At 39.8% G+C, this 18,729-nt stretch overlaps 1 protein-coding gene across 3 annotated transcripts in view; it reads right to left on the reverse strand.

Moving 5' to 3' along the window:
- LOC135881091 (ligand-dependent corepressor) overlaps positions 1-18,729 on the reverse strand; it is a 77,316-nt gene that overhangs the window by 34,862 nt on the left and 23,725 nt on the right. For 2 of the 3 annotated variants that reach the window (XM_065407599.1, XM_065407598.1), the window contains exon 6: positions 17,734-17,827. In XM_065407599.1, the coding sequence (XP_065263671.1) occupies positions 17,734-17,827 (94 nt within the window). Of the gene's footprint in view, positions 1-12,623; positions 13,594-17,733; positions 17,828-18,729 lie in introns of those variants that run through there. The other variant, XM_065407597.1, reaches the window with a different exon arrangement.

Genomic DNA, 18,729 nt, shown 5'->3' on the forward strand with positions numbered 1-18,729 from the left:
TTTCCACTGCATCCATTTCAACCTTCTTGGACTTGCCTTGAAGGAGCCACATACTTCGCTCCGCCTCACTTATCCGCCCTCGCCGGCTGCAGCAGCAGCCGGAATGTTCCATTCTTCTTCAAGTGCTTGCGCGCGTCGCGTGCACGGACATCGGAAACTTTTCCCCTTAGCAGCTCCCGTCGGGACGCCAGGGGAGCCCCCTAGAGTGGCGCCCTTATGGCGGTGTATATAGAGCCCTGCCGGCCCAAACCCCCTTCAGTTCCTTCTTACCGTCTGTGACGGCGTTGGAACATTCTCTCTCGCTTGCGAGTGAGCCCTTAGCTATTCAGTCTTCTAGTTAGAGTTGTTCTTAGATAGTTATCAGATAGTTACATACCATTGTATCCAGGTGTCTGGAAGCTAGTTCCAGCACCAGCCTTGGGCTGCGGGTCATGCCACAAGCCCAGGGTTTCAAAGGTTGCGCCATGTGCCGCAAGTCTATACCTAAGAGCGACCCCCACGACTCCTGTCTCCGGTGTCTAGGAGAGGCTCATCAGGCCGAGCGCTGCAAAATCTGCAAGGCCTTCAAACCACGCACTAAGAAAGAAAGAGACTTTCGTCTTAAGCAGTTGCTCATTGTGGCCGCGCTACAACCACCGGCCCCAGACCACCCAGCACCGGGCCAGAGTTCCTCAGTGCAAAGCACGATCAGGCACCGCCCAGGCACCGTAAGAACAGCCAGACTGGGTCAGACCAAAGGTCCATCTAGCCCAGTGTCCTGTCTTCCGACAGCGGCCAATGCCAGGTGCCCCAGAGGGAATGAACAGAACAGGGAATCATCAAGTGATCCATCCCCCATCGCCCATTCCCAGCCTCTGGCAAACAGAGGCTAGGGACACCATCCCTGCCCCTCCTGGCTAATAGCTAGGGCCCTACCAAATTTCGGGTCCATTTTAGTCAATTTCACAGTCATAGGATTTTAAAAATGTAATTTTAGGCAGCCTGACCCAAAAAGGAATTGTGTGTGTGTGTGTGTGTGGGGGGGGGGGGGTCGCAAGGTTATTGCAGGGGGGGTTGCGGTACTGCCACCCTGACTTCTGTGTTGCTTCTGGCGTTGGCGCTGCCTTCGGAGCTGGTCGGCTGGAGAGCCGTGGCTGCTGGCCGGGAGCCCAGCTCTGAAGGCAGAGCTGCCATCAACAGCAGCACAGAAGGAAGGGTGGCATGGCCACCCTTGCTTCTGTGCAGCCGCATGCAGAGCTGGGCCCTCAGTCAGCGGCTGCCACTCTCCGGCCGCCCAGCTCTGTAGGCAGCAGCGCAGTACAGGTGGCATGGTATGGCATTGCCACGCTTACTTCTGTGCTGCTGCTGGCGGGGTGCTGCCTTCAGAGCTAGGTACCTGGCCAACAGCCGCCGCTCTCCAGCCACCCAGCTCTGAAGGCAGGACAGAAGTAAGGGTGGCAACACCGTGACGCCCCTAAAATAACCTTGCAACCCAACTGCCTTTTGGGTCAGGCCCCCAATTTGAGAAATGCCGGTCTCCCCCGTGAAATCTGAATAGTATAGGGTAAAAGCACACCAAAGCCCAGATTTCACAGGGGAAGTCCAGATTTCATGGTCCATGATGCGTTTTTCATAGCCATGAATTTGGTAGGGCCCTACTAATAGCCATTGATGGACCTATCCTCCAGGAATTTATCTAGGTCTTTTACAAACCCTGTTATAGTTTTGGCCTTCACAACATCCTCTGGCAAGGAGTTCCACAGGTTGACTGTGCGTTGTGTGAAGAAATACTTCCTTTTGTTTGTTTTAAAACATTGCCCACTTCTCCCAAATCATCGCTGCACTTTCTGACATGCTCCCCTTCAGCGCATAAAATGCCATTCCTCAGCTTGTCTGCGGGCTGCTCCTCTCTGCTCATTAGTGCCACAGTTTAGCAAGGTAACTAACCTTAGGCGTGTGCTAACACACGCAGAGTGGTCCCTTTGAACTTAATGGGTTAAAGGTAGCCATATACTTAAGTACCTGGGTGAACCAGGGCCTAACTCCCTCCTGAAGACTCATTTCTATCATTATGCCTGCATGAAAGGCGTTGGCTAAATATAGCTAGGTACAGAGGCCACTGGGATCTGCCATTTATTTAATATGCTTTGTATTCTCCTCTTGTAGTTTTACAATATAACCAGTTCAGGGCATGGATGGTGTCTGCCTAAGTTTTACTAAGTGCCTGGCATACTTTGGTCACTGTTGTTGTATAAGTAAATTAATAATAATAAATAGCCTTCATTAAAGAGTCTACACCTCACTCTTAATTAAAGGCTACAAAACCTCTCAATCCACATCTCGGAGACTCCCAGTGTGTTCTCCAGCAAAACAAGACTTGACATTCCTGATAGTCCTACAGCAGAAAAGTTTATTTCATTAAAAAAATGATTAAAACCTTTCAACCCTTTATACGTTTTAAAGAACCCCAAAAGGGGACAAATGTATCACCTTTAAAAGGCTTGGCACCTACATTTTACAGTGTTGGGTGCACTAGTCATGCATAAAGATATGGAAAATATTAGTTTTCAAGGCACAGAGAAACTGATGTTTCTAAATTATATAAATATAAAGAGACTTATTGCTGGCTTGAAATGAAGTGTCACCTCCAATCAAAAGCACTTCGATTTTATTGTGAAAGGATTATTTGGAAAGTAACTGCTAGTCTAACATGGTCAAGTAACCTTTGCATTTTCTTTTACTTCATAGTACCAGGGATAGTAAAACACTGAAAGCAGGCTATTGTGCACATTGTAGCAATTACTTTTCCAGGATTTTTAACTGTGAATTGAATGCAATGTTAGCAAATGTGGGCCCTTATGTACCCAAGCTTAGTTAGCGTGAACTATAAATAAGAAACTTCTGGTTGATAAGGGGTAGAAAACAAATGCAGGGCATCAGATTTTCCATAGCACTAACAGAATTTCTCCGCAAGAGGGAGATTCCTACTATCTGTTGCCTTCACCCAATCTAGGTCCAAATAAGGAATTTTAGCAGAAACAGCTTGAAATTATGTGGGTTCCATCTCTTTGTACAACTTGTGCAGAAACCTACTTTTCACGACTGAGCATTTCCAATATCAATAATGTATAACATTAAAAGTGGTACACACGAAGAATGGGTTAAAAGAAGGTAAATTTGGGTCTAAAGTCAGGAACAGCTGAAGCAGCGTGCCACTATACTGAATGTTACTCAGGACCGAATGCAGAAAGATGCCAGTGAGCACACAGTTACTGTTATTAGAAGCTTGCCGTGTATTAATCAGAGTTGTTGACATTCCTCAATATCTGCTCAGAGGATGAGAGCAACACTAATGCGGACTTCTGCACTGCAAACGGTCAAGCAAACCACAGTTCTCTTGGTCCAATTCCATCTGACAAGCAATCCAGCGACACAACAAAGACACACCAGCACCACTATATAACTGTACACATTCTAGGGAAAAAATATCAGCAAGCCACGTCAAACCACACAAGCAGAAAACAGGTATTTATATCTAGGCATTTACGACCATGGTGTCTACTCCTAATTCATTAGTAAATCCTCAATAAGCCCAGCCGCATCATTTTGCAAAGAGACCACTCTCTCCCTTCACTAGATAAATTATTTACTATGAAAGAAAATTAGTTAGAATAAGGGAGATCATGGGAATAGACATTCCTGCAAGATTGCATTTCAGTTTTCACATGCATCCTCTACTCAACTGCTAAAAAGGTTTAATCAGGAATCCTATTTACTACAGAAAACAGATGGAGACTCCAAACCTTGATCCCTCTACCAGTAATTATTTCCTTTACATTTGTATTTCCCCTCTGCATCTCTTTATTCTTGTTAATTTACATTTTACAACATCATAGGCTGTAATTGTGACACTTTAAAATACACACTAGAAACAACAGAATTACAACCCTTTTAAAGTTTTTCACAACAAAATTTATTAGAAGAATAGTGGTTTTGAAAAGTCTAGCATCCAGTGAAAACTACCATACACAACGTTACAGCTGGGAATGTGTTTCCAAAATGACATGGTCAAATAATACAATGGAGCCATTAAATCTTACACATGCACAACAAGAGAATTAGCGCTTCTGACATACAATGCAAAAAAAATAAATGGACCACGTGAATTAAAAATTTAAAAGTACTTATCACATACATTAAGACACAGCTTATTTAGTCCAGTCAAAAAATCAGAACTGCATTAAAAAAATTAATGTAGTGCAATCAAACCAAAAACCTTAATTTGTGATCATAAGTGCTCTACTACATAAAACGTTGATCATAGCAAGGAACAAAAGTTCAAATCACACAGTACAAAAAAATCTGTAAATAAATATAAACTACAGTACAAGAGAAATATTAAATTATACAATTCCGTCAAACTGTAAACAGTATATTGAAATGAGGTCCATAAGAGTAAAGGGGGGGTTCCTGTTTTTTTCCCCATGACACTTGAACTTCTAGAGGTCAGAGAGAAATGCCATTTTCCATACTCGTCAAAGACTATGGGTCACATAAATAGAAAGAGAACTCTTTTCAGATGTAAAGTATCAAATAATAAAGCAGAGGTGTTGCTGACTTGCACCTGCAGACACATTACTACAGGTACAGAGAAGCAGATTTTTTTCTTAAAATTTCACCCCCCGTGCAGATACAGCAGACAGGCCCATCACTACAGCTGTTAAGTGCCAACACATTCTGAATTAGTGCTCAGCATTAGAAAAGAGACACCTGTCAGGGGCTTAGTCTTTCCAATTATGTGGTAGTGATTATACAGACTATTATAGACTTGTACCTCTGCTGATTATCTGACAGGTTTACATGCTTGTCATACAACACCGACTTTGGCAGAACAATTACTAATAAACTCAAAGCACTTCTGGCCCGTTGGTTTCCATCACAGTGGCCAGTGCACAGAATTCTCTAAAGACATTGCATAACTAGAATGTAGAGGTCAGACACCCAAGGACCGGTGCTTGAATTTAGAAGTAGTTATGGTGAAAGAGAAGCAAGAGCCACATTAAGGAAATGCTTCTGTACAGTTTACAGAAGCAGCTGGGAATGTATTTTACTTTAGCTGCACTGGCTAGTAGTGGCATTTTAAAATATATACGTTTAAGATTACATATATAATATATATGTATAGAATATAATACATATTATATAATATAGAGAGAGAAATTTCTTACAATACATAGTTAACAGGAACCCCCATGCGATCTGCTCAGTAGTAACTGAATATACAGAATGCCACTATAAGTGTCTGAGGCACTGTGTGCTGGAGAGTAATATGCAGCTTTAAATCCGTTTGGCTGAGTTATACCTGGATACCTGAACTGAGTTTTAAGTTGACATTCATCAAAGATGTGCTATCAGCACGTCAAAAGAAAAGCAAAACAAAATACAAGTCACTGCTAGGTTTAAGAATAGAGTACAAGTACCTGAATTGAGTGAGGATAGTGTGTAAACTGTCCCTGAGGGTTTTTAAACAGTGTGTACAAGCTGGATTCCTAAGAACATTAGTTTAACTTACATTGCGGACTGATAAAATACCAATGTCTGACAATTTAACAAGTGGAGGTTAGAAAGAGTTATGAGCAAACACTCCAAACATATTTTATACATTTTTTAAAGCAGCAGTAAGCTGCTGTAAGCATACATCCCATCAGTACAAGCAACACATGGGACTCAGATAAAGGTTTTCTATTTGCAAAAAGCCCATCACATATCAATAAGTAAAGAATAGTCACCTGCTAAATTAGAATGCACCTAATTACAGACTAGCAATTCAAGATTAGGTTTTTAATCAAATACTTTGCTATTACATACTAAAATTCCTTAAGCACACGAATGCTGGTATTCTAATCTAGTTAGTTTTTTTTAAAATGTTCCCCCTTCATTTAAGAAATAGACCATTCCACAATTTAAACATTAAGATCCATTTTCAGTCCTCAGACGTAAAAAGCATGTCAGTGAGTTTATATTAAAAATTTACATGGTAAAAAGGCTTAAATTTCAGCCAAAAGTTTCTAAACACTGCTCATTCCCTGAAGGTGTAAGGGAGAGAGAATCCCTACCCATTTTTCTAGTGATATATTTTTCAAACTGAACACTACACAATGGTTTAAAATGATTTTTCATTTTGGGAAATTTCCCTCCTCCCTCCCAGTTACCCCAGATTCCAAATCTCAAGCCCTGAAATGGTCTGTGGAAATGATTTGTTAAAATATCAAGCATATACATTTAGAAGTTGCCTGAACATTATAAAATATTGTAGTATTATTCTTTAAAGACAGATTAATATATCTCAAGAGAACTTGTGATCTGACATGACAAGTGGTTAATAATAATCCTAGATTGTAACATTTACAGTATCTAAGACTCTGAAGACCAGATAAATTAAGACTTTAGTATTAGAACACAAAAAAGTGCTGAAGGATCCCTTTTCCGGTATTGTACAATAGGTCAGACAAGTGCTTTTATAATGACAGTAACGTTTACTGTACTTGCTTCCACCAAGCATAAAAATATCACCTGCAAAAACATTTGAGATGTAGCACCAAGTATTTGATAAACTGTATTAGTAACTCTAGTGGTGTCTTCATTATTTTAGGGTGGAGAAAATATCTAGATCTGATTTCATTTGGCTATTGACCACAGAAAATTCTCTTCTGATGGATCTGTCTGTATCCTAACCCCAGCCACCATCATATTCACCCAGACAGACATATCTGCAAATATATTATCTTAAGAATCTTGCTAAATTCTACTCACCCATTCAATAGGGACAAGTAAAATATATTTTTAGAAAGCGAATGAAATTTTCTGGAGAGAATTTTAAAAAATCCTTAATCATTGTAAAAAGGGTGGGGAAATAGATTTTGCAACTGGGCTAGGAAATTTTCATGAGGATACTATAAGGCTATTTTAAAATGAATGTTTTCAGGACATTACCTGAGTAAGGGTATAATTTTGTAGGACATGAAATCCAAGACGGCTGTAATACTGGTACACAGATTTTGCCTAAGTCAAACCCCGAATCTGTGAAAGACAGATGTTGGAATATATGCATGTAACTGCTTGTGGGGTTTTTTGGTATATGTGTAGTGTACCCGTGGATCATTTTTTGTGTCTACAATATTTCTGTTTAGCGATCATCAAGATATGATGAAAAATTCAATTATATATTACATACTTAAAGAGTAAATATAGTGATTACAATATATGATAGTTCCAAATGAACTTGCAACTAACTAACAGTGCATACGTTTAAGCTTCTGCAGGATCTAATTTCGAGTTTTCAGTACAATTCAAAAGCAGTGGAAACCTTACCAGTACCAAAACTAGTCACAGAAAGAGAATTTGATAGATATAATTTGTATACTAGCATTAGTCAATATAATCTTATTTGGGGGGAAAAAAAGGTGGGTTTACTTAAACTAGCATAAATCTCACTGCTGAAATTTCTATTAAGGAAAACCTCAAGATATTCCTGACCCTCATGAAAATGTAGGCAACATACCAATGTTACCACTATGTTTTGGCAGAGAATTTAAAACAAAAATAATTTTGTGACGAATAAAGCTTTCTGTACAGTGTAATAAATTCTCCTTCATACAGTTTGGACTTGCAGCTAGTGTACATCATCTTTAAACCAAAGCGTTAAGCATCTGTCTTTATTTAAAAAAAAAAAAAAAGACCTCTCCATGTTAATAGTTCTGGTAACACTGCATTTTGGGTAAGACAAGGGAATTGCACAGCATTCCCTTCACTCACAGGCCACATTCATCTACCACTCCTAAAACTCGAGGACAGCCAAGAAGAGAGACTTAATCCTAAAGAAACTGAACAGAAAGACTTGGGAATTTGCCCTTCCACCTGACACCAGTATAACTATCCTTTTCAGTACAGTTTGAAAAACAATTTGATATGAACAAATAAGTTATTACGGCTTGTACAGAGTTTAGTAAACCCCAGGACTGGGGGATCATTTTGCCAGTTATCTTCACAAAACCCTAATCAATTTCTTTAGGAAGCCAACCTACTCTTTAGCGCTTCCCTGAAGGAAATGTTTACAGACTCTTTTAAATGCAGATCTGCCATGAAACACAGCACAAACCATAAGCACTGGAACTAGGGGTTTCGGGGTGCTGCCACACCCCCTGGCTTGCAGTAGTAATAAGAGCCCAAATACATGGTTTCCATGTTCAGCACCCCTACCATAAAAATTGTTCCAGGACCACTGGCAAAAATCATTCTTTGTCTGCTCCTGAACAATCGAAATGTATATGTGCAGCTGCCTCTTGTGTGACAGGAGTGTCCTCAGGCATGTGACTCAGGAAAGAACCACAAACAAAAGGGTACATAATAGTTACATCAAGACTGAGCAGCTGAATTTGTTACCACGTAAGAGGCACCAATCATATACATTTATTAAGAATCATTTCTGTTCTGAAATGGGAAATATTAGGGCTGGATTTCAGGTCTAGTGGCAGGCAGCATGGGCCAGTCAAAGTTTGGGTCCTGGGGCCAGTGAGAAGTAAGAGCACATTTTTTGTGTTGCTATTTAGGAACTTCATCTGACTAATACAGAAGTAGCAATGAGTGATTCTAAAGGAAGCTGTGACTTGAGCTTTTAATGGACTGCATGGGGCTCTGAGGACCTTCTCTCTACACCAGAAATAAAATAAGCCCAAATACTACATGCCCCTACAATATATAATTGGAATGTTCCATTCTTTATAGCTGGAGTCAAGTGTAACAGCCACAATAAGAATGCCTACTACATTGTGGAATGAGGATCCAACTGGCTGAAAGTGAGGTAATAATTTGTAATAGGTCACTAGAGTTCTAAAAAAGCACTTTTACATTTTACAGGTCCAAATAAAAAACAGATACATTTCATACATGTCGGGCTTGCTCACCAGAACTGTACGATAATTAACTCCACACCAGGACCCCTACCACATCTTCATTATATGCTGCAGCAAAGATTTACCAAGCAACATCTAAACTTCAGTACAATATGAAAATTGATTCTTAAAACTTTATACACACAAAATAGAACATTACTTTTCTAGGATGGGAATAGAGAGAGGGATTCTCCTTCATGATAGTTGGACTGAAAAACTAGTTTTCAGAGACTGCCACAAATATGATTCACAGTTTCTTGCTGTCATCAGCAGCCTCTTTCAGCTAAGTGAAAACTACATCATCAGTGTGCTATACAACAATACTGCTGAATCCAATGACTATATCTGATGGTTACCCTTGGGAACAAGAGAAAACTAGTGACTGAAAATACCTGAAAGGCCGCCTCCTACAGACTCCCTGATTTTCACAGGGTAGCAGTTTGTCTGTGTTCTGTTAACATTGTGCTCCCACAAAAGCACCAGGAGGAACAAGGTCTAAGCCCTATCTCCTGTCCAACTGATCCAAATAACATAAGCATCCACTTATCAGAAATAACATGAGAAACAAAGCCTTTGTTATAAAGACAGCAGTGAACCACCACATCTTCCCACACCAAAATATGGTCAACTGGGAATTCTGGCCATGCAAACTGCTAGTCAGCAGAAAATTAAGCATGCTAATGGACAAACATTAATTCCAATTATATATTTAAAATGATCCCAAATACTACGAAGATAGCTACACTGAAAGCGCCTGTAAAGAATATGGAGTGAAAGAAAGAAATTGAACATCAGTGGATCACTGCCGCACTAGAGCGATACCAGTCATGTGATCAATCACCTCAGAGAAAATACGTTCGATGGGACTTTGAAACAAAATTTAACATTAAAAGGTGCACCTGAATATTACAGACTAAATTTACAAAACCTACAATAAGGTAAAATATATATCTTTTGAATATTCAGCAGCTTTTTTTAATTGTTTTTATTTTTTTGAGAGGCTCATGAAATTTTAAAAGGGACCACTAACTAATCTCAACCATGCTTCACAAAACAATAATGGCTATTTTATATTGCAGTTACCAATGTAATGCAATTAGTGCTTAAAAAATAATCTACACTTTTTTTTTCCTTTTTTCTTTTTAAACAGAGACCTTTGGAGGAAATATGGTTGTTCAAAAGCTTCTCAGAAAAGAAAGATTACCTGAATATTAAATGATCACAGATCTCAAGTGTAATGTTTAAAAGCTTCGCAGACATGAATATTACAATCTTCAGGTCTCAGGACATTTAATCTGAGAAAGATAAGCGTTTGGTTTGTTTTTAAAATTCACTTTCTAACCAAAGCAAATAATAAGTACTTCACTTTTCACTATCTATTTACAATTCTTAGCCTACAGTCTGAACTGATGCAAGACAAGTTCTCTTTTTAAACTGCAGCATTCAAGGGTAGGCACACCATTCTTCTGCTGCACGATTGTCATCCACTTAAACAGACACACACAAAATATTGAGGTGAGTAAATGAGCACTCCACGCAATAAAACTCAACTCATACACCACTTAAATAAAGACAACCGCAAAAGGTTAAACCTCTCTGAACAGTAAAACTCTATGCAAGTGTAACATTTTTAGCTTGCAGCAAACCTTCCACTATAACCTCCAACAGCAGATGAAATCACACATTTAACAGTGCACTTTTATTGCAATCTCCAGATAAACTGGACTATATTGCAGAGTTTATATACTGCTACTGAGCTTACAACTGCTTTAAATGATGAGATGGCAGCTAGATCTCTATGAGGAACCAGACTTTTGAGTGTTGACATTAAGTAAAAAACAAAAACAAAGCACAGCTGGGCCAAAAGCCCCGTCCATCTCAAGAATGAGCAGTGCATATTTAAAATGACAGCAATGGTGTGCCTAACCTTTGAACAGAATAGGTTGCTGGAAAAAAATATATATATAAACAAAAGAAGGCTAACTGAATTAACTGCTCCAGAATTCATTCAGTAGCCCTGGGGCTACGGAGGCCATCTTCCCATGAACTTTTAGTATCCACTTTCAATCACCAACAGTGCTTAATGCTCTCTCACACACAAATTCCAACACTTCTTTTGGTTGTGCAACTGGGGAAATAGTGGTCCTACAAACCTTTTGCACAAGTTTAAATTAAGACTAAATTGTTTCCACCTGAAGAACCAGCAATTCTGATTTTGTCAAATTGTAATAAGTCCAGTGAGCTTTATCTGGTGACTGATCACTCCAGCAGAAATGATCAAAGACAAGAGTATTGTACAAAACGTATCCTGAATCTATATAACGATAAAAATATCACCATAATAAAAACGATTGGACTTGTGGTTTATGGAGTGTTTATATGAGGTTTAACTGCTAACACTAGTGTGTGCTAAACCACTATCAAATCAACACCAGGTAAAAGTAAATCAAAGAAATGCAGGATATGAGAGAACATTTCCTGCTACTGGCAACTGTAGTATTTAAAAAGGAAACACTCATTGGGTGTTCAACCCTGACAGTATTACAGCTAGATATGATGTGGAGCCTAAATCAGATCAGGCTACCTGTGTGTTTTTATTTCTTCCCTGAACATTAACACAGATCCTTCATTAATGTGGATATTTGGGCAGACTAGAGAGGTTGTAAAGTTTATGAGATCACTGTTGTGTTTTACGCAAGATCACAGTAATTTGTTACGCGTACCCCCACTCCCCAGTTTAGAGTCATTTAACCTAGTTGTTGGAACCGCAGTTTAGTAAACTCAGAATCAAGTCTGTAAAAAGTGACAGGTTACAAAGAACCATAGTTTTGTTAAAATGAGGCATATCCCAATACATCATTTAGTGTACCCTGACTGCTCCCGACTAAAAGGAGCTTGTCTTCCGTGAGATAAGGCTACATCCTCAAACAGGTGAGTCTAAATCTCACCTTTATAAAATATCAAACAAAATTACAGCGAAGGTAGTGTTACAAAGTGGTTAACCAAAGTATTCTGAAGGTAGTGTATGTAAGTTTCCCCACCCCTCCCCTCTGGGTGAGCACTAAGCAGACTGCTAATGGTAAATTAATTTAGAAAGAAAATGGCAAAAGCCTAATTAGACCCAATTGATTACCCATCTCCAAGTTCAAGAGATTTGCCATTCCTAAAGAGCTTGTGTTAGTTTAATCCTTCAATCAACTGGATCCAAGAAGGGGGGAAAAAAGAGTTCTGAAGAATTTGTGAAGCTTTTCAAATTATTATAAAAAATAGTTTGATTCTCGTTCAAAAATGTCTGGCATTAGAGAGAACCAGTTTCACAAAGTGGACTTGGTTTTGAAAGGCAAATATGAAGGGGAAAAAAAAAGAAAAGAAAAAAAGTACAGGCTCCACTGGCCAGGAGTCTACTTCCACATGTCTGCATTCTTTGTGAGGTAACTCAATTCTCCATAGAACAATAGAGAAACATGCAAAAGGCAAAAAAAAAAAAAGGATCTGAGCCATACTGGGCCAGAAAATTTACAACTATGCAACATTCGGAGCACACCTTTCACCTGTGCCCACAAGAGTCTAATGCTAAACTGCAAAGGAGCAAGTGTCACAGTAAACAGAGGGGAGTCAGGTGCACTCAGTAGTAGCTGAACAATGCAGTAGTGCTCACCCAGTCTGTAAAGTAATTGGCACTCTACAACATCCCTATTCATCTTTTGATTCATTCGCACTTTGTGCTGCCTCTCCCTGGGGATCTAATTCCATCTTTATTGAAACATCCTGCCCCTCCGACCTCATTAATTTCATTTTTTTCTTTGGAGGGTTTTTCAAAGTGCCCAGCCTCTCTTTAACTTTGTACTCCAGTGTACTGTGGGGAATCCCATAAATACTCTGAGCTTTGGAAACACTCATTTTCCCACTCATAACCACAGAGATTGCTTCCTCCAGTATCTCGCTGTTGTACTGTCTGTATCTCCCTCTTTTCTTCCTAGGTTGCTTGGAGCCAGGATCTCCCTCTTGATCAGAGGTGGGATATGGCTGTCCAGAGGTAGACTGCTCAGCATCTGAGCCCCAGGAATCTGGTCCAGCATCCAGCAAACTTCTCCTGTTTTGTTTTGGAAGGATAGCCCTTAACTTTTTACTAAGCGCGCTCTCCGTTTGTGAACCCATTACCAAAGAGCTATAGCTGTACTGGTCACCAGTGCGGGACTCCCATGAAAGGTCCATGCCTCGAACTTGTGGTATCTTTAAATCCACAGGAGATGAATGGCTCACATCCTTTTTCCCATCCTGTTTAGTATGAAGTGCCATTTTTTGAAAGGCAGAGTTTTCTGTAAGAAAAGGAAGGTCACTGATGTTGCTGAGTGCACCATTTCCCCTGAATTTCATGCGGCTGAAATTGAATTCATAGTGTGGTTTTGCCCAAGAAGCCTCCCTGGATAATATTAAGTGCTGTCCATGATTCTGCAGTCCAGATGGCCCATGGCTGGCAGCTGTAGAAAACTGGTTTCTGCTCAGCAGTTCTTCGCTAATCTGTAGTGATCGAGCCAGTGGAACTTTAAGAGATGTGGAGTGGCCATAAACTTCCCTGGTTCCATCTTGCAAGCTTCTTGGAGGTACCCCATCACCACTCCGAAGTCCCTCTGGATGGTGCTGGCTGGGTCTCCCAGGTCGCCTAATTGGATGGAAGGAAACTGATGTGAGCAGGACTTGCACAGGTAGGGAGGGATGGGTGAGGGGGCCACTCCTTTATTAGAAGGCCTTGCTTGGGTAACATCACTTTTTGTGTTATTTATTTTTGTCTCTATTATTATTATTTTTTTTATTTTTTTTTTTAAGTCTCAGCATCAGTCAGTTTTAAAACTTGTTCGCAAAAAAAGAGAAGCTTTTTGGGCAAAGAAAAATGAAAGCTGCTGCCTGGTCTCTGGTTGGGTTCACAAATTCTCGGAGTAGAAAAGGCTTCGCGCGCAAGCGTCTGAAAATAGTACCTTAATTATAAATTACAAAGTAATAGTCAGTCTTCATAGATCTATACACGACTGTGTTACTATTGTGACGTTACCACTAAACAAGTACAGTAATAAAAGAGTGATACAAAAGTGATACCAAATGCAACATATTCAACACACAAAAACCACAGCCACCTGCAGTATCTACACATTGGAGGAAACCTTGGAAGTTGTTTGCTTACACCACATACAAGCAAGAGTAGCTGCTCAATGTAAAAACGCTTAGCAGAACTCCAAGGAATTTGCTTAACTTGTAGTAAACACTAAATGTAAGAACTGGGATATTGCAGATCACAAAGAAAAACACTACATTACACCAGACTTACCACACTGATTCCTTTTAAATACAACTAGCTGCATAAATACATGTTTCTGATTCTCTGTTTGATATACATCAAGGCTAGAAGAAATGGTCTTTTCTTACCTCCAGAACAGTTATTCAGGTTCGTGCTCTACAAATTTTAGTCCAGATCAGGGGTTAGTGATAGGAAAAATCAGTGTTTTTTAAATATAAAAATGTTAATTTAGAGTATCAAATCAAAACATTTGTTTTTGTTTTTAAATGCTTTTTTTCCAAAGAGCATTCCTGTAGCAAGGAATGCTTATTTAAGGTAATTTTTAGAATACTGTAAACCAAATTATATTGGTCCACAATAAAGTAGCTAAACAAACACACAAACCCTAAAACCTTTCCATATTCAAGACAGATATTAGTTGAAAGAAGAGACTGCAAAAGCATGTCAGGAGGAAGCAATTACATTTTGAAGCTCTGGAATATTAACGTGGTGTGAAGCCATCCCGGCTTATTCAAGGATAGGAAATTCTATAGAAAAACTGCACTAATACTTTTGGAACGTTGCATTTTAGATTGTCCTTACTCTAAATATCTCTTATGTTATTCCCTTTTAGCTGACATTTGCAACCCACATGGTGCTTAAAAGGTATACTGCTAATCTCTCTCCAGAATCTGACAGGCCTTAAAAATTATAATCAGGTAACAAGAGTCCACGTGGATTCTGAGTAAAATCCATCACTCTCAAAGAACTGAAGAAGATACCGCTACTATTTCTGATGGACCGTCAGATAAACAACGTGTGCTTCCTACTGGCTCTGTACCAATGAACTAGTAAACCACCCCTGAGGATGCCCCAAGTTTCCCAAAGTTAAGAAAGCATTGACAGCTTGCTAAGGAAACAGAGCTAATTTGCATTAAACAGAGCAGACTGCAGTCACCCTCATTTGCAACACAAATGTGCAGGAAACTATAGGTGTCAGTATGCAATGCTTCTTCTTGATTCCAACAGCTCTGATCAGGACACAGCATGGGATGTTGGGGCCTATAGTCTCCACATGCTGTACTCTGGCTACCCTTTGACGCACAAACAAGGAAGCAGGCGGTCAGAGCCATGTTGGCTTCTGATGCCTTCAAAATAGGAGAACAGAGATTGAAATAATCTTTTCTGAATTGAAACAGACGAGTTGCTGGGAAAGATTTATTTTAGAGTTAGAAAAAAGTTTAAAACTACTAACGTGGTAAATGGGGAACTATACAAGCAAGTACTTGAGATTATTCCTTTTTAATACCTAGTAATAAGTCTTTAAGAGGAAACACTGTAAATGCAACCTTCATCGAAAGACACAGTTAAGGAGGTTAGTCACGTCGATGGCTGCCAGTACTAGGTTTTTTAGTAATTAAAAATCCAGCAACTTTCATAAAGCTAAATCCAACAATTAAGTATTCTTCAGGCAAACTGGCTAAAATATTTATTTCTATATTCCACTATGTAAGTGTTCTCTGCTCAGGGCAAGTTCTCGAGGCAAAATCCCATTGTTAACACCCCGAATCCCTTTGACTCCCAGCCTACCACCTAGTGCAAGTGGCCTTGTTCCTATCTGAGCATACAGGGTCACTAGACATAGACAGCCATAATCATGAGAAATCTGGAGTTTAAAACTAGATTTGCTGATAGAATATTCTCTGGTACCTGGAACTAATTTCTGCAAGAGTGCTGTTTAAATTTACTTTCTGTGTGTCCTCATTTAAGCTGCGCTAATGCTAGCAGCGTTGTAGCCCTGTTTGGTCTCAGGATATTAGAGAGACCAGGTGGGTGAGGTAATAGCTTTTATTGACAAACTTCTGTTGGGGAAAGAGACAAGCTTTTGAGCTATGCACAGCTCTTCTTCAGGTCTGAGAAAGATACTCAGAGTGTCACAGCTAAATACAAGGCAGAACAGATTGTTTAGCATAAGTATGCATCCGAAGAAGTGGGTTGTAGCCCACGAAAGCTTATGCTCTAATAAATTTGTTAGTCTCTAAGGTGCCACAAGTACTCCTGTTATTTTTGAGGATACAGACTAACACGGCTGCTACTCTGAAACTTAGCATAAGTAGTTAACACATTCAAAGAGACCATTTAAGGTGAAGTGGCCCATTAAACAATTGCAACCCATACTTCATGGGGACCACTCCCTGAGAGAAATCTTTCCCAAATCCCCTCTTCTGGCCTTCAAGCAATGCCTCTACCTTGCCTAAGGAATGATCATAATCAGAAGCAAGCTCCTCACAGACCAGGAGACACCAACTCCAAAGGAGCACCAGACCCTGCCAGAACAACAGATGAAACACTTGCAGACATATCTCCACTGCTTTTATGATCAATACCCCCAACAACAACTATGTACATGAAACCAGACAATTACTATGCTCTCCAATGAAATCACACAGAAAAATTATAAAAACAGAAACACCCTATCACCTGTGGGCGAACACTTTTCACAAAACTATCACTCCATAACTCACCTCTCAGTCCTCATCCTCAGAGGAAACCTAAACAACACCTTCAAAAGACGAGCTTGGGAGCTTAAATTCATAACTTCGTTAGACACCAAAAATCATGGTTTTAATAAAGACACTGTAACCCACTAACCCCACTTTTTTTGTCCTATGACAGCAGAGGTGTTAACAGGCCACTTCACCTTGAATGGTCTCTTAGAATATGTGTTAACTACTTATGATAAACAATCAGTTCCATTTTGTATTTAGCTGCCACTCTCTGAGTACCTTTTTCAGACCTGAAGAAAAGCTGTGTGTAACTCAAAAGCAAGCCTCTTTCACCAACAGAAGCTTGTCCAATAAAAGTTATTACCTCACCCAGATTGTCTCTCTCATACTATAAGGCAGTTACAAGTTACCCCTCCATAAGATGCATCAACAATAACTAACAACCCACAATTTATGTCTTCTGAACTGCTAAACATTTTTAGTGCTCTGACAACAATTTGTGTTAGAAGAAAGTACCAAAAAAAAAAAAAATGTAGTAAGTCTTGTCTAATAAAGTTCAGTTTCATTCACTATCCAAAAAACTTCCCCCCCCCCCGCCCAAAAAACTTTCCAGATTTTTGTGTTAAAAGCTCCAATCTCTAAATTATACTGCAAAAATGCAGTCTTCATAGCTTAAGGGGAGAGTGAGTTTTCACCTACACTCACACTGCTAGCACTGAACCCAACAAGAAGGTGAGGGGAAATCTTTAGTCAGATATATTACATTGGCCAAAAGAACCAGCAGTACTGAATTCTAAAATTAAATCTTTTTTTTAAACCTGTCCTGGTTAACAATCAAGCTTTTATTTGGCAGGTGGGAAGAAGGTATTTTTTGCAAAAGGCCCATAATAAAATACTCGTTACTCCAAAAGGTTAAAACCAAAATTAATCGGTAGCAGTTACCAGGAGGCAACTGGTATAAATTTATGCTAAATCAAATAAAATCAATTATTTTTAAAAATGGTAGTAAGTTGTTTTCCCTTACCCATTCCCTGCAGTACTGGAGCTGGCTGGAGAATGGCTCAGAGAGGTGCTGCCGGCACAAGGACTTTTCTTAGTGGACAGATCAAGCACTCCGTCTGCAGAGACATAAGAATCACTTGAGGAGGAAAAGAAACAGGAGCAAACTGTGATTTCTCTTAGGTAAAATAAACATGTTGGGGGACTAGATGGTACAGTGGCTTAACACACTGGCTTTTCATCACTGGAGAGTTGGAGTCACTTCCCAATTTGGTTACACATGATGGCTTCCTTTTAGTCCTCATTGCAGTCACTACATAGACTGGCAGAGTTTGGCAGAATTGACTTCTCTTTACTAGGAGAGGAAAAGGACTAGAGCACCAGATAATGTTAACAGTTAGATGCATACCGCAACATCACCAAACACAAAAGGTTCCAAAATCAAGAATAAGACTCCCAAAAAATCATATCGGCTTTAAAATAAGGGTTAAAAATTCTTTGCTTTTTGGTCTGACTCTGGATTTCTGGGCCCATGGGGAATTTGCATGGGATAATTCAATCGCAAATGAACACCCAGAAATGCAAGCTCCCTGTTCAACTGCTAGGAATGCAACTTTACCTTTCTCTCCTACTCCATGATGAAGTGTCCCAGTGGGGAAGCTGTCAACCTCTCCCTCTTCTGCCTCCCTCCACATACTCCATGCCCCAGAACAGTTTCCTGCTACAACCACATTCTTGTTCCTTTCCACTCCCATGCCTCCCTCCATATTCTCTTGTCCCTCCCACCTCAATCTCCCTCTCTGTTCCCCCACTTCACATACACATTTTCTAACATTAAAAAGTTTCCTGACCAGTTTCCAGACCACAGAGAATGGGGAAGCCATCTTTGCTAAGGAAAGCCTGACCTCAATCCCATTGGAAACAATGGGAGACTATGGCCATTTGTAATAAAAATAACTTTTTGTGAGGCAAGCCCAGATGCCTGAGATTACTGGCAACTCTGAAACACGGGGCTTATGGG

This window comes from Emys orbicularis, chromosome 7, assembly GCF_028017835.1.
Source record: "Emys orbicularis isolate rEmyOrb1 chromosome 7, rEmyOrb1.hap1, whole genome shotgun sequence".
Taxonomy (NCBI): Eukaryota; Metazoa; Chordata; order Testudines; family Emydidae; genus Emys; species Emys orbicularis.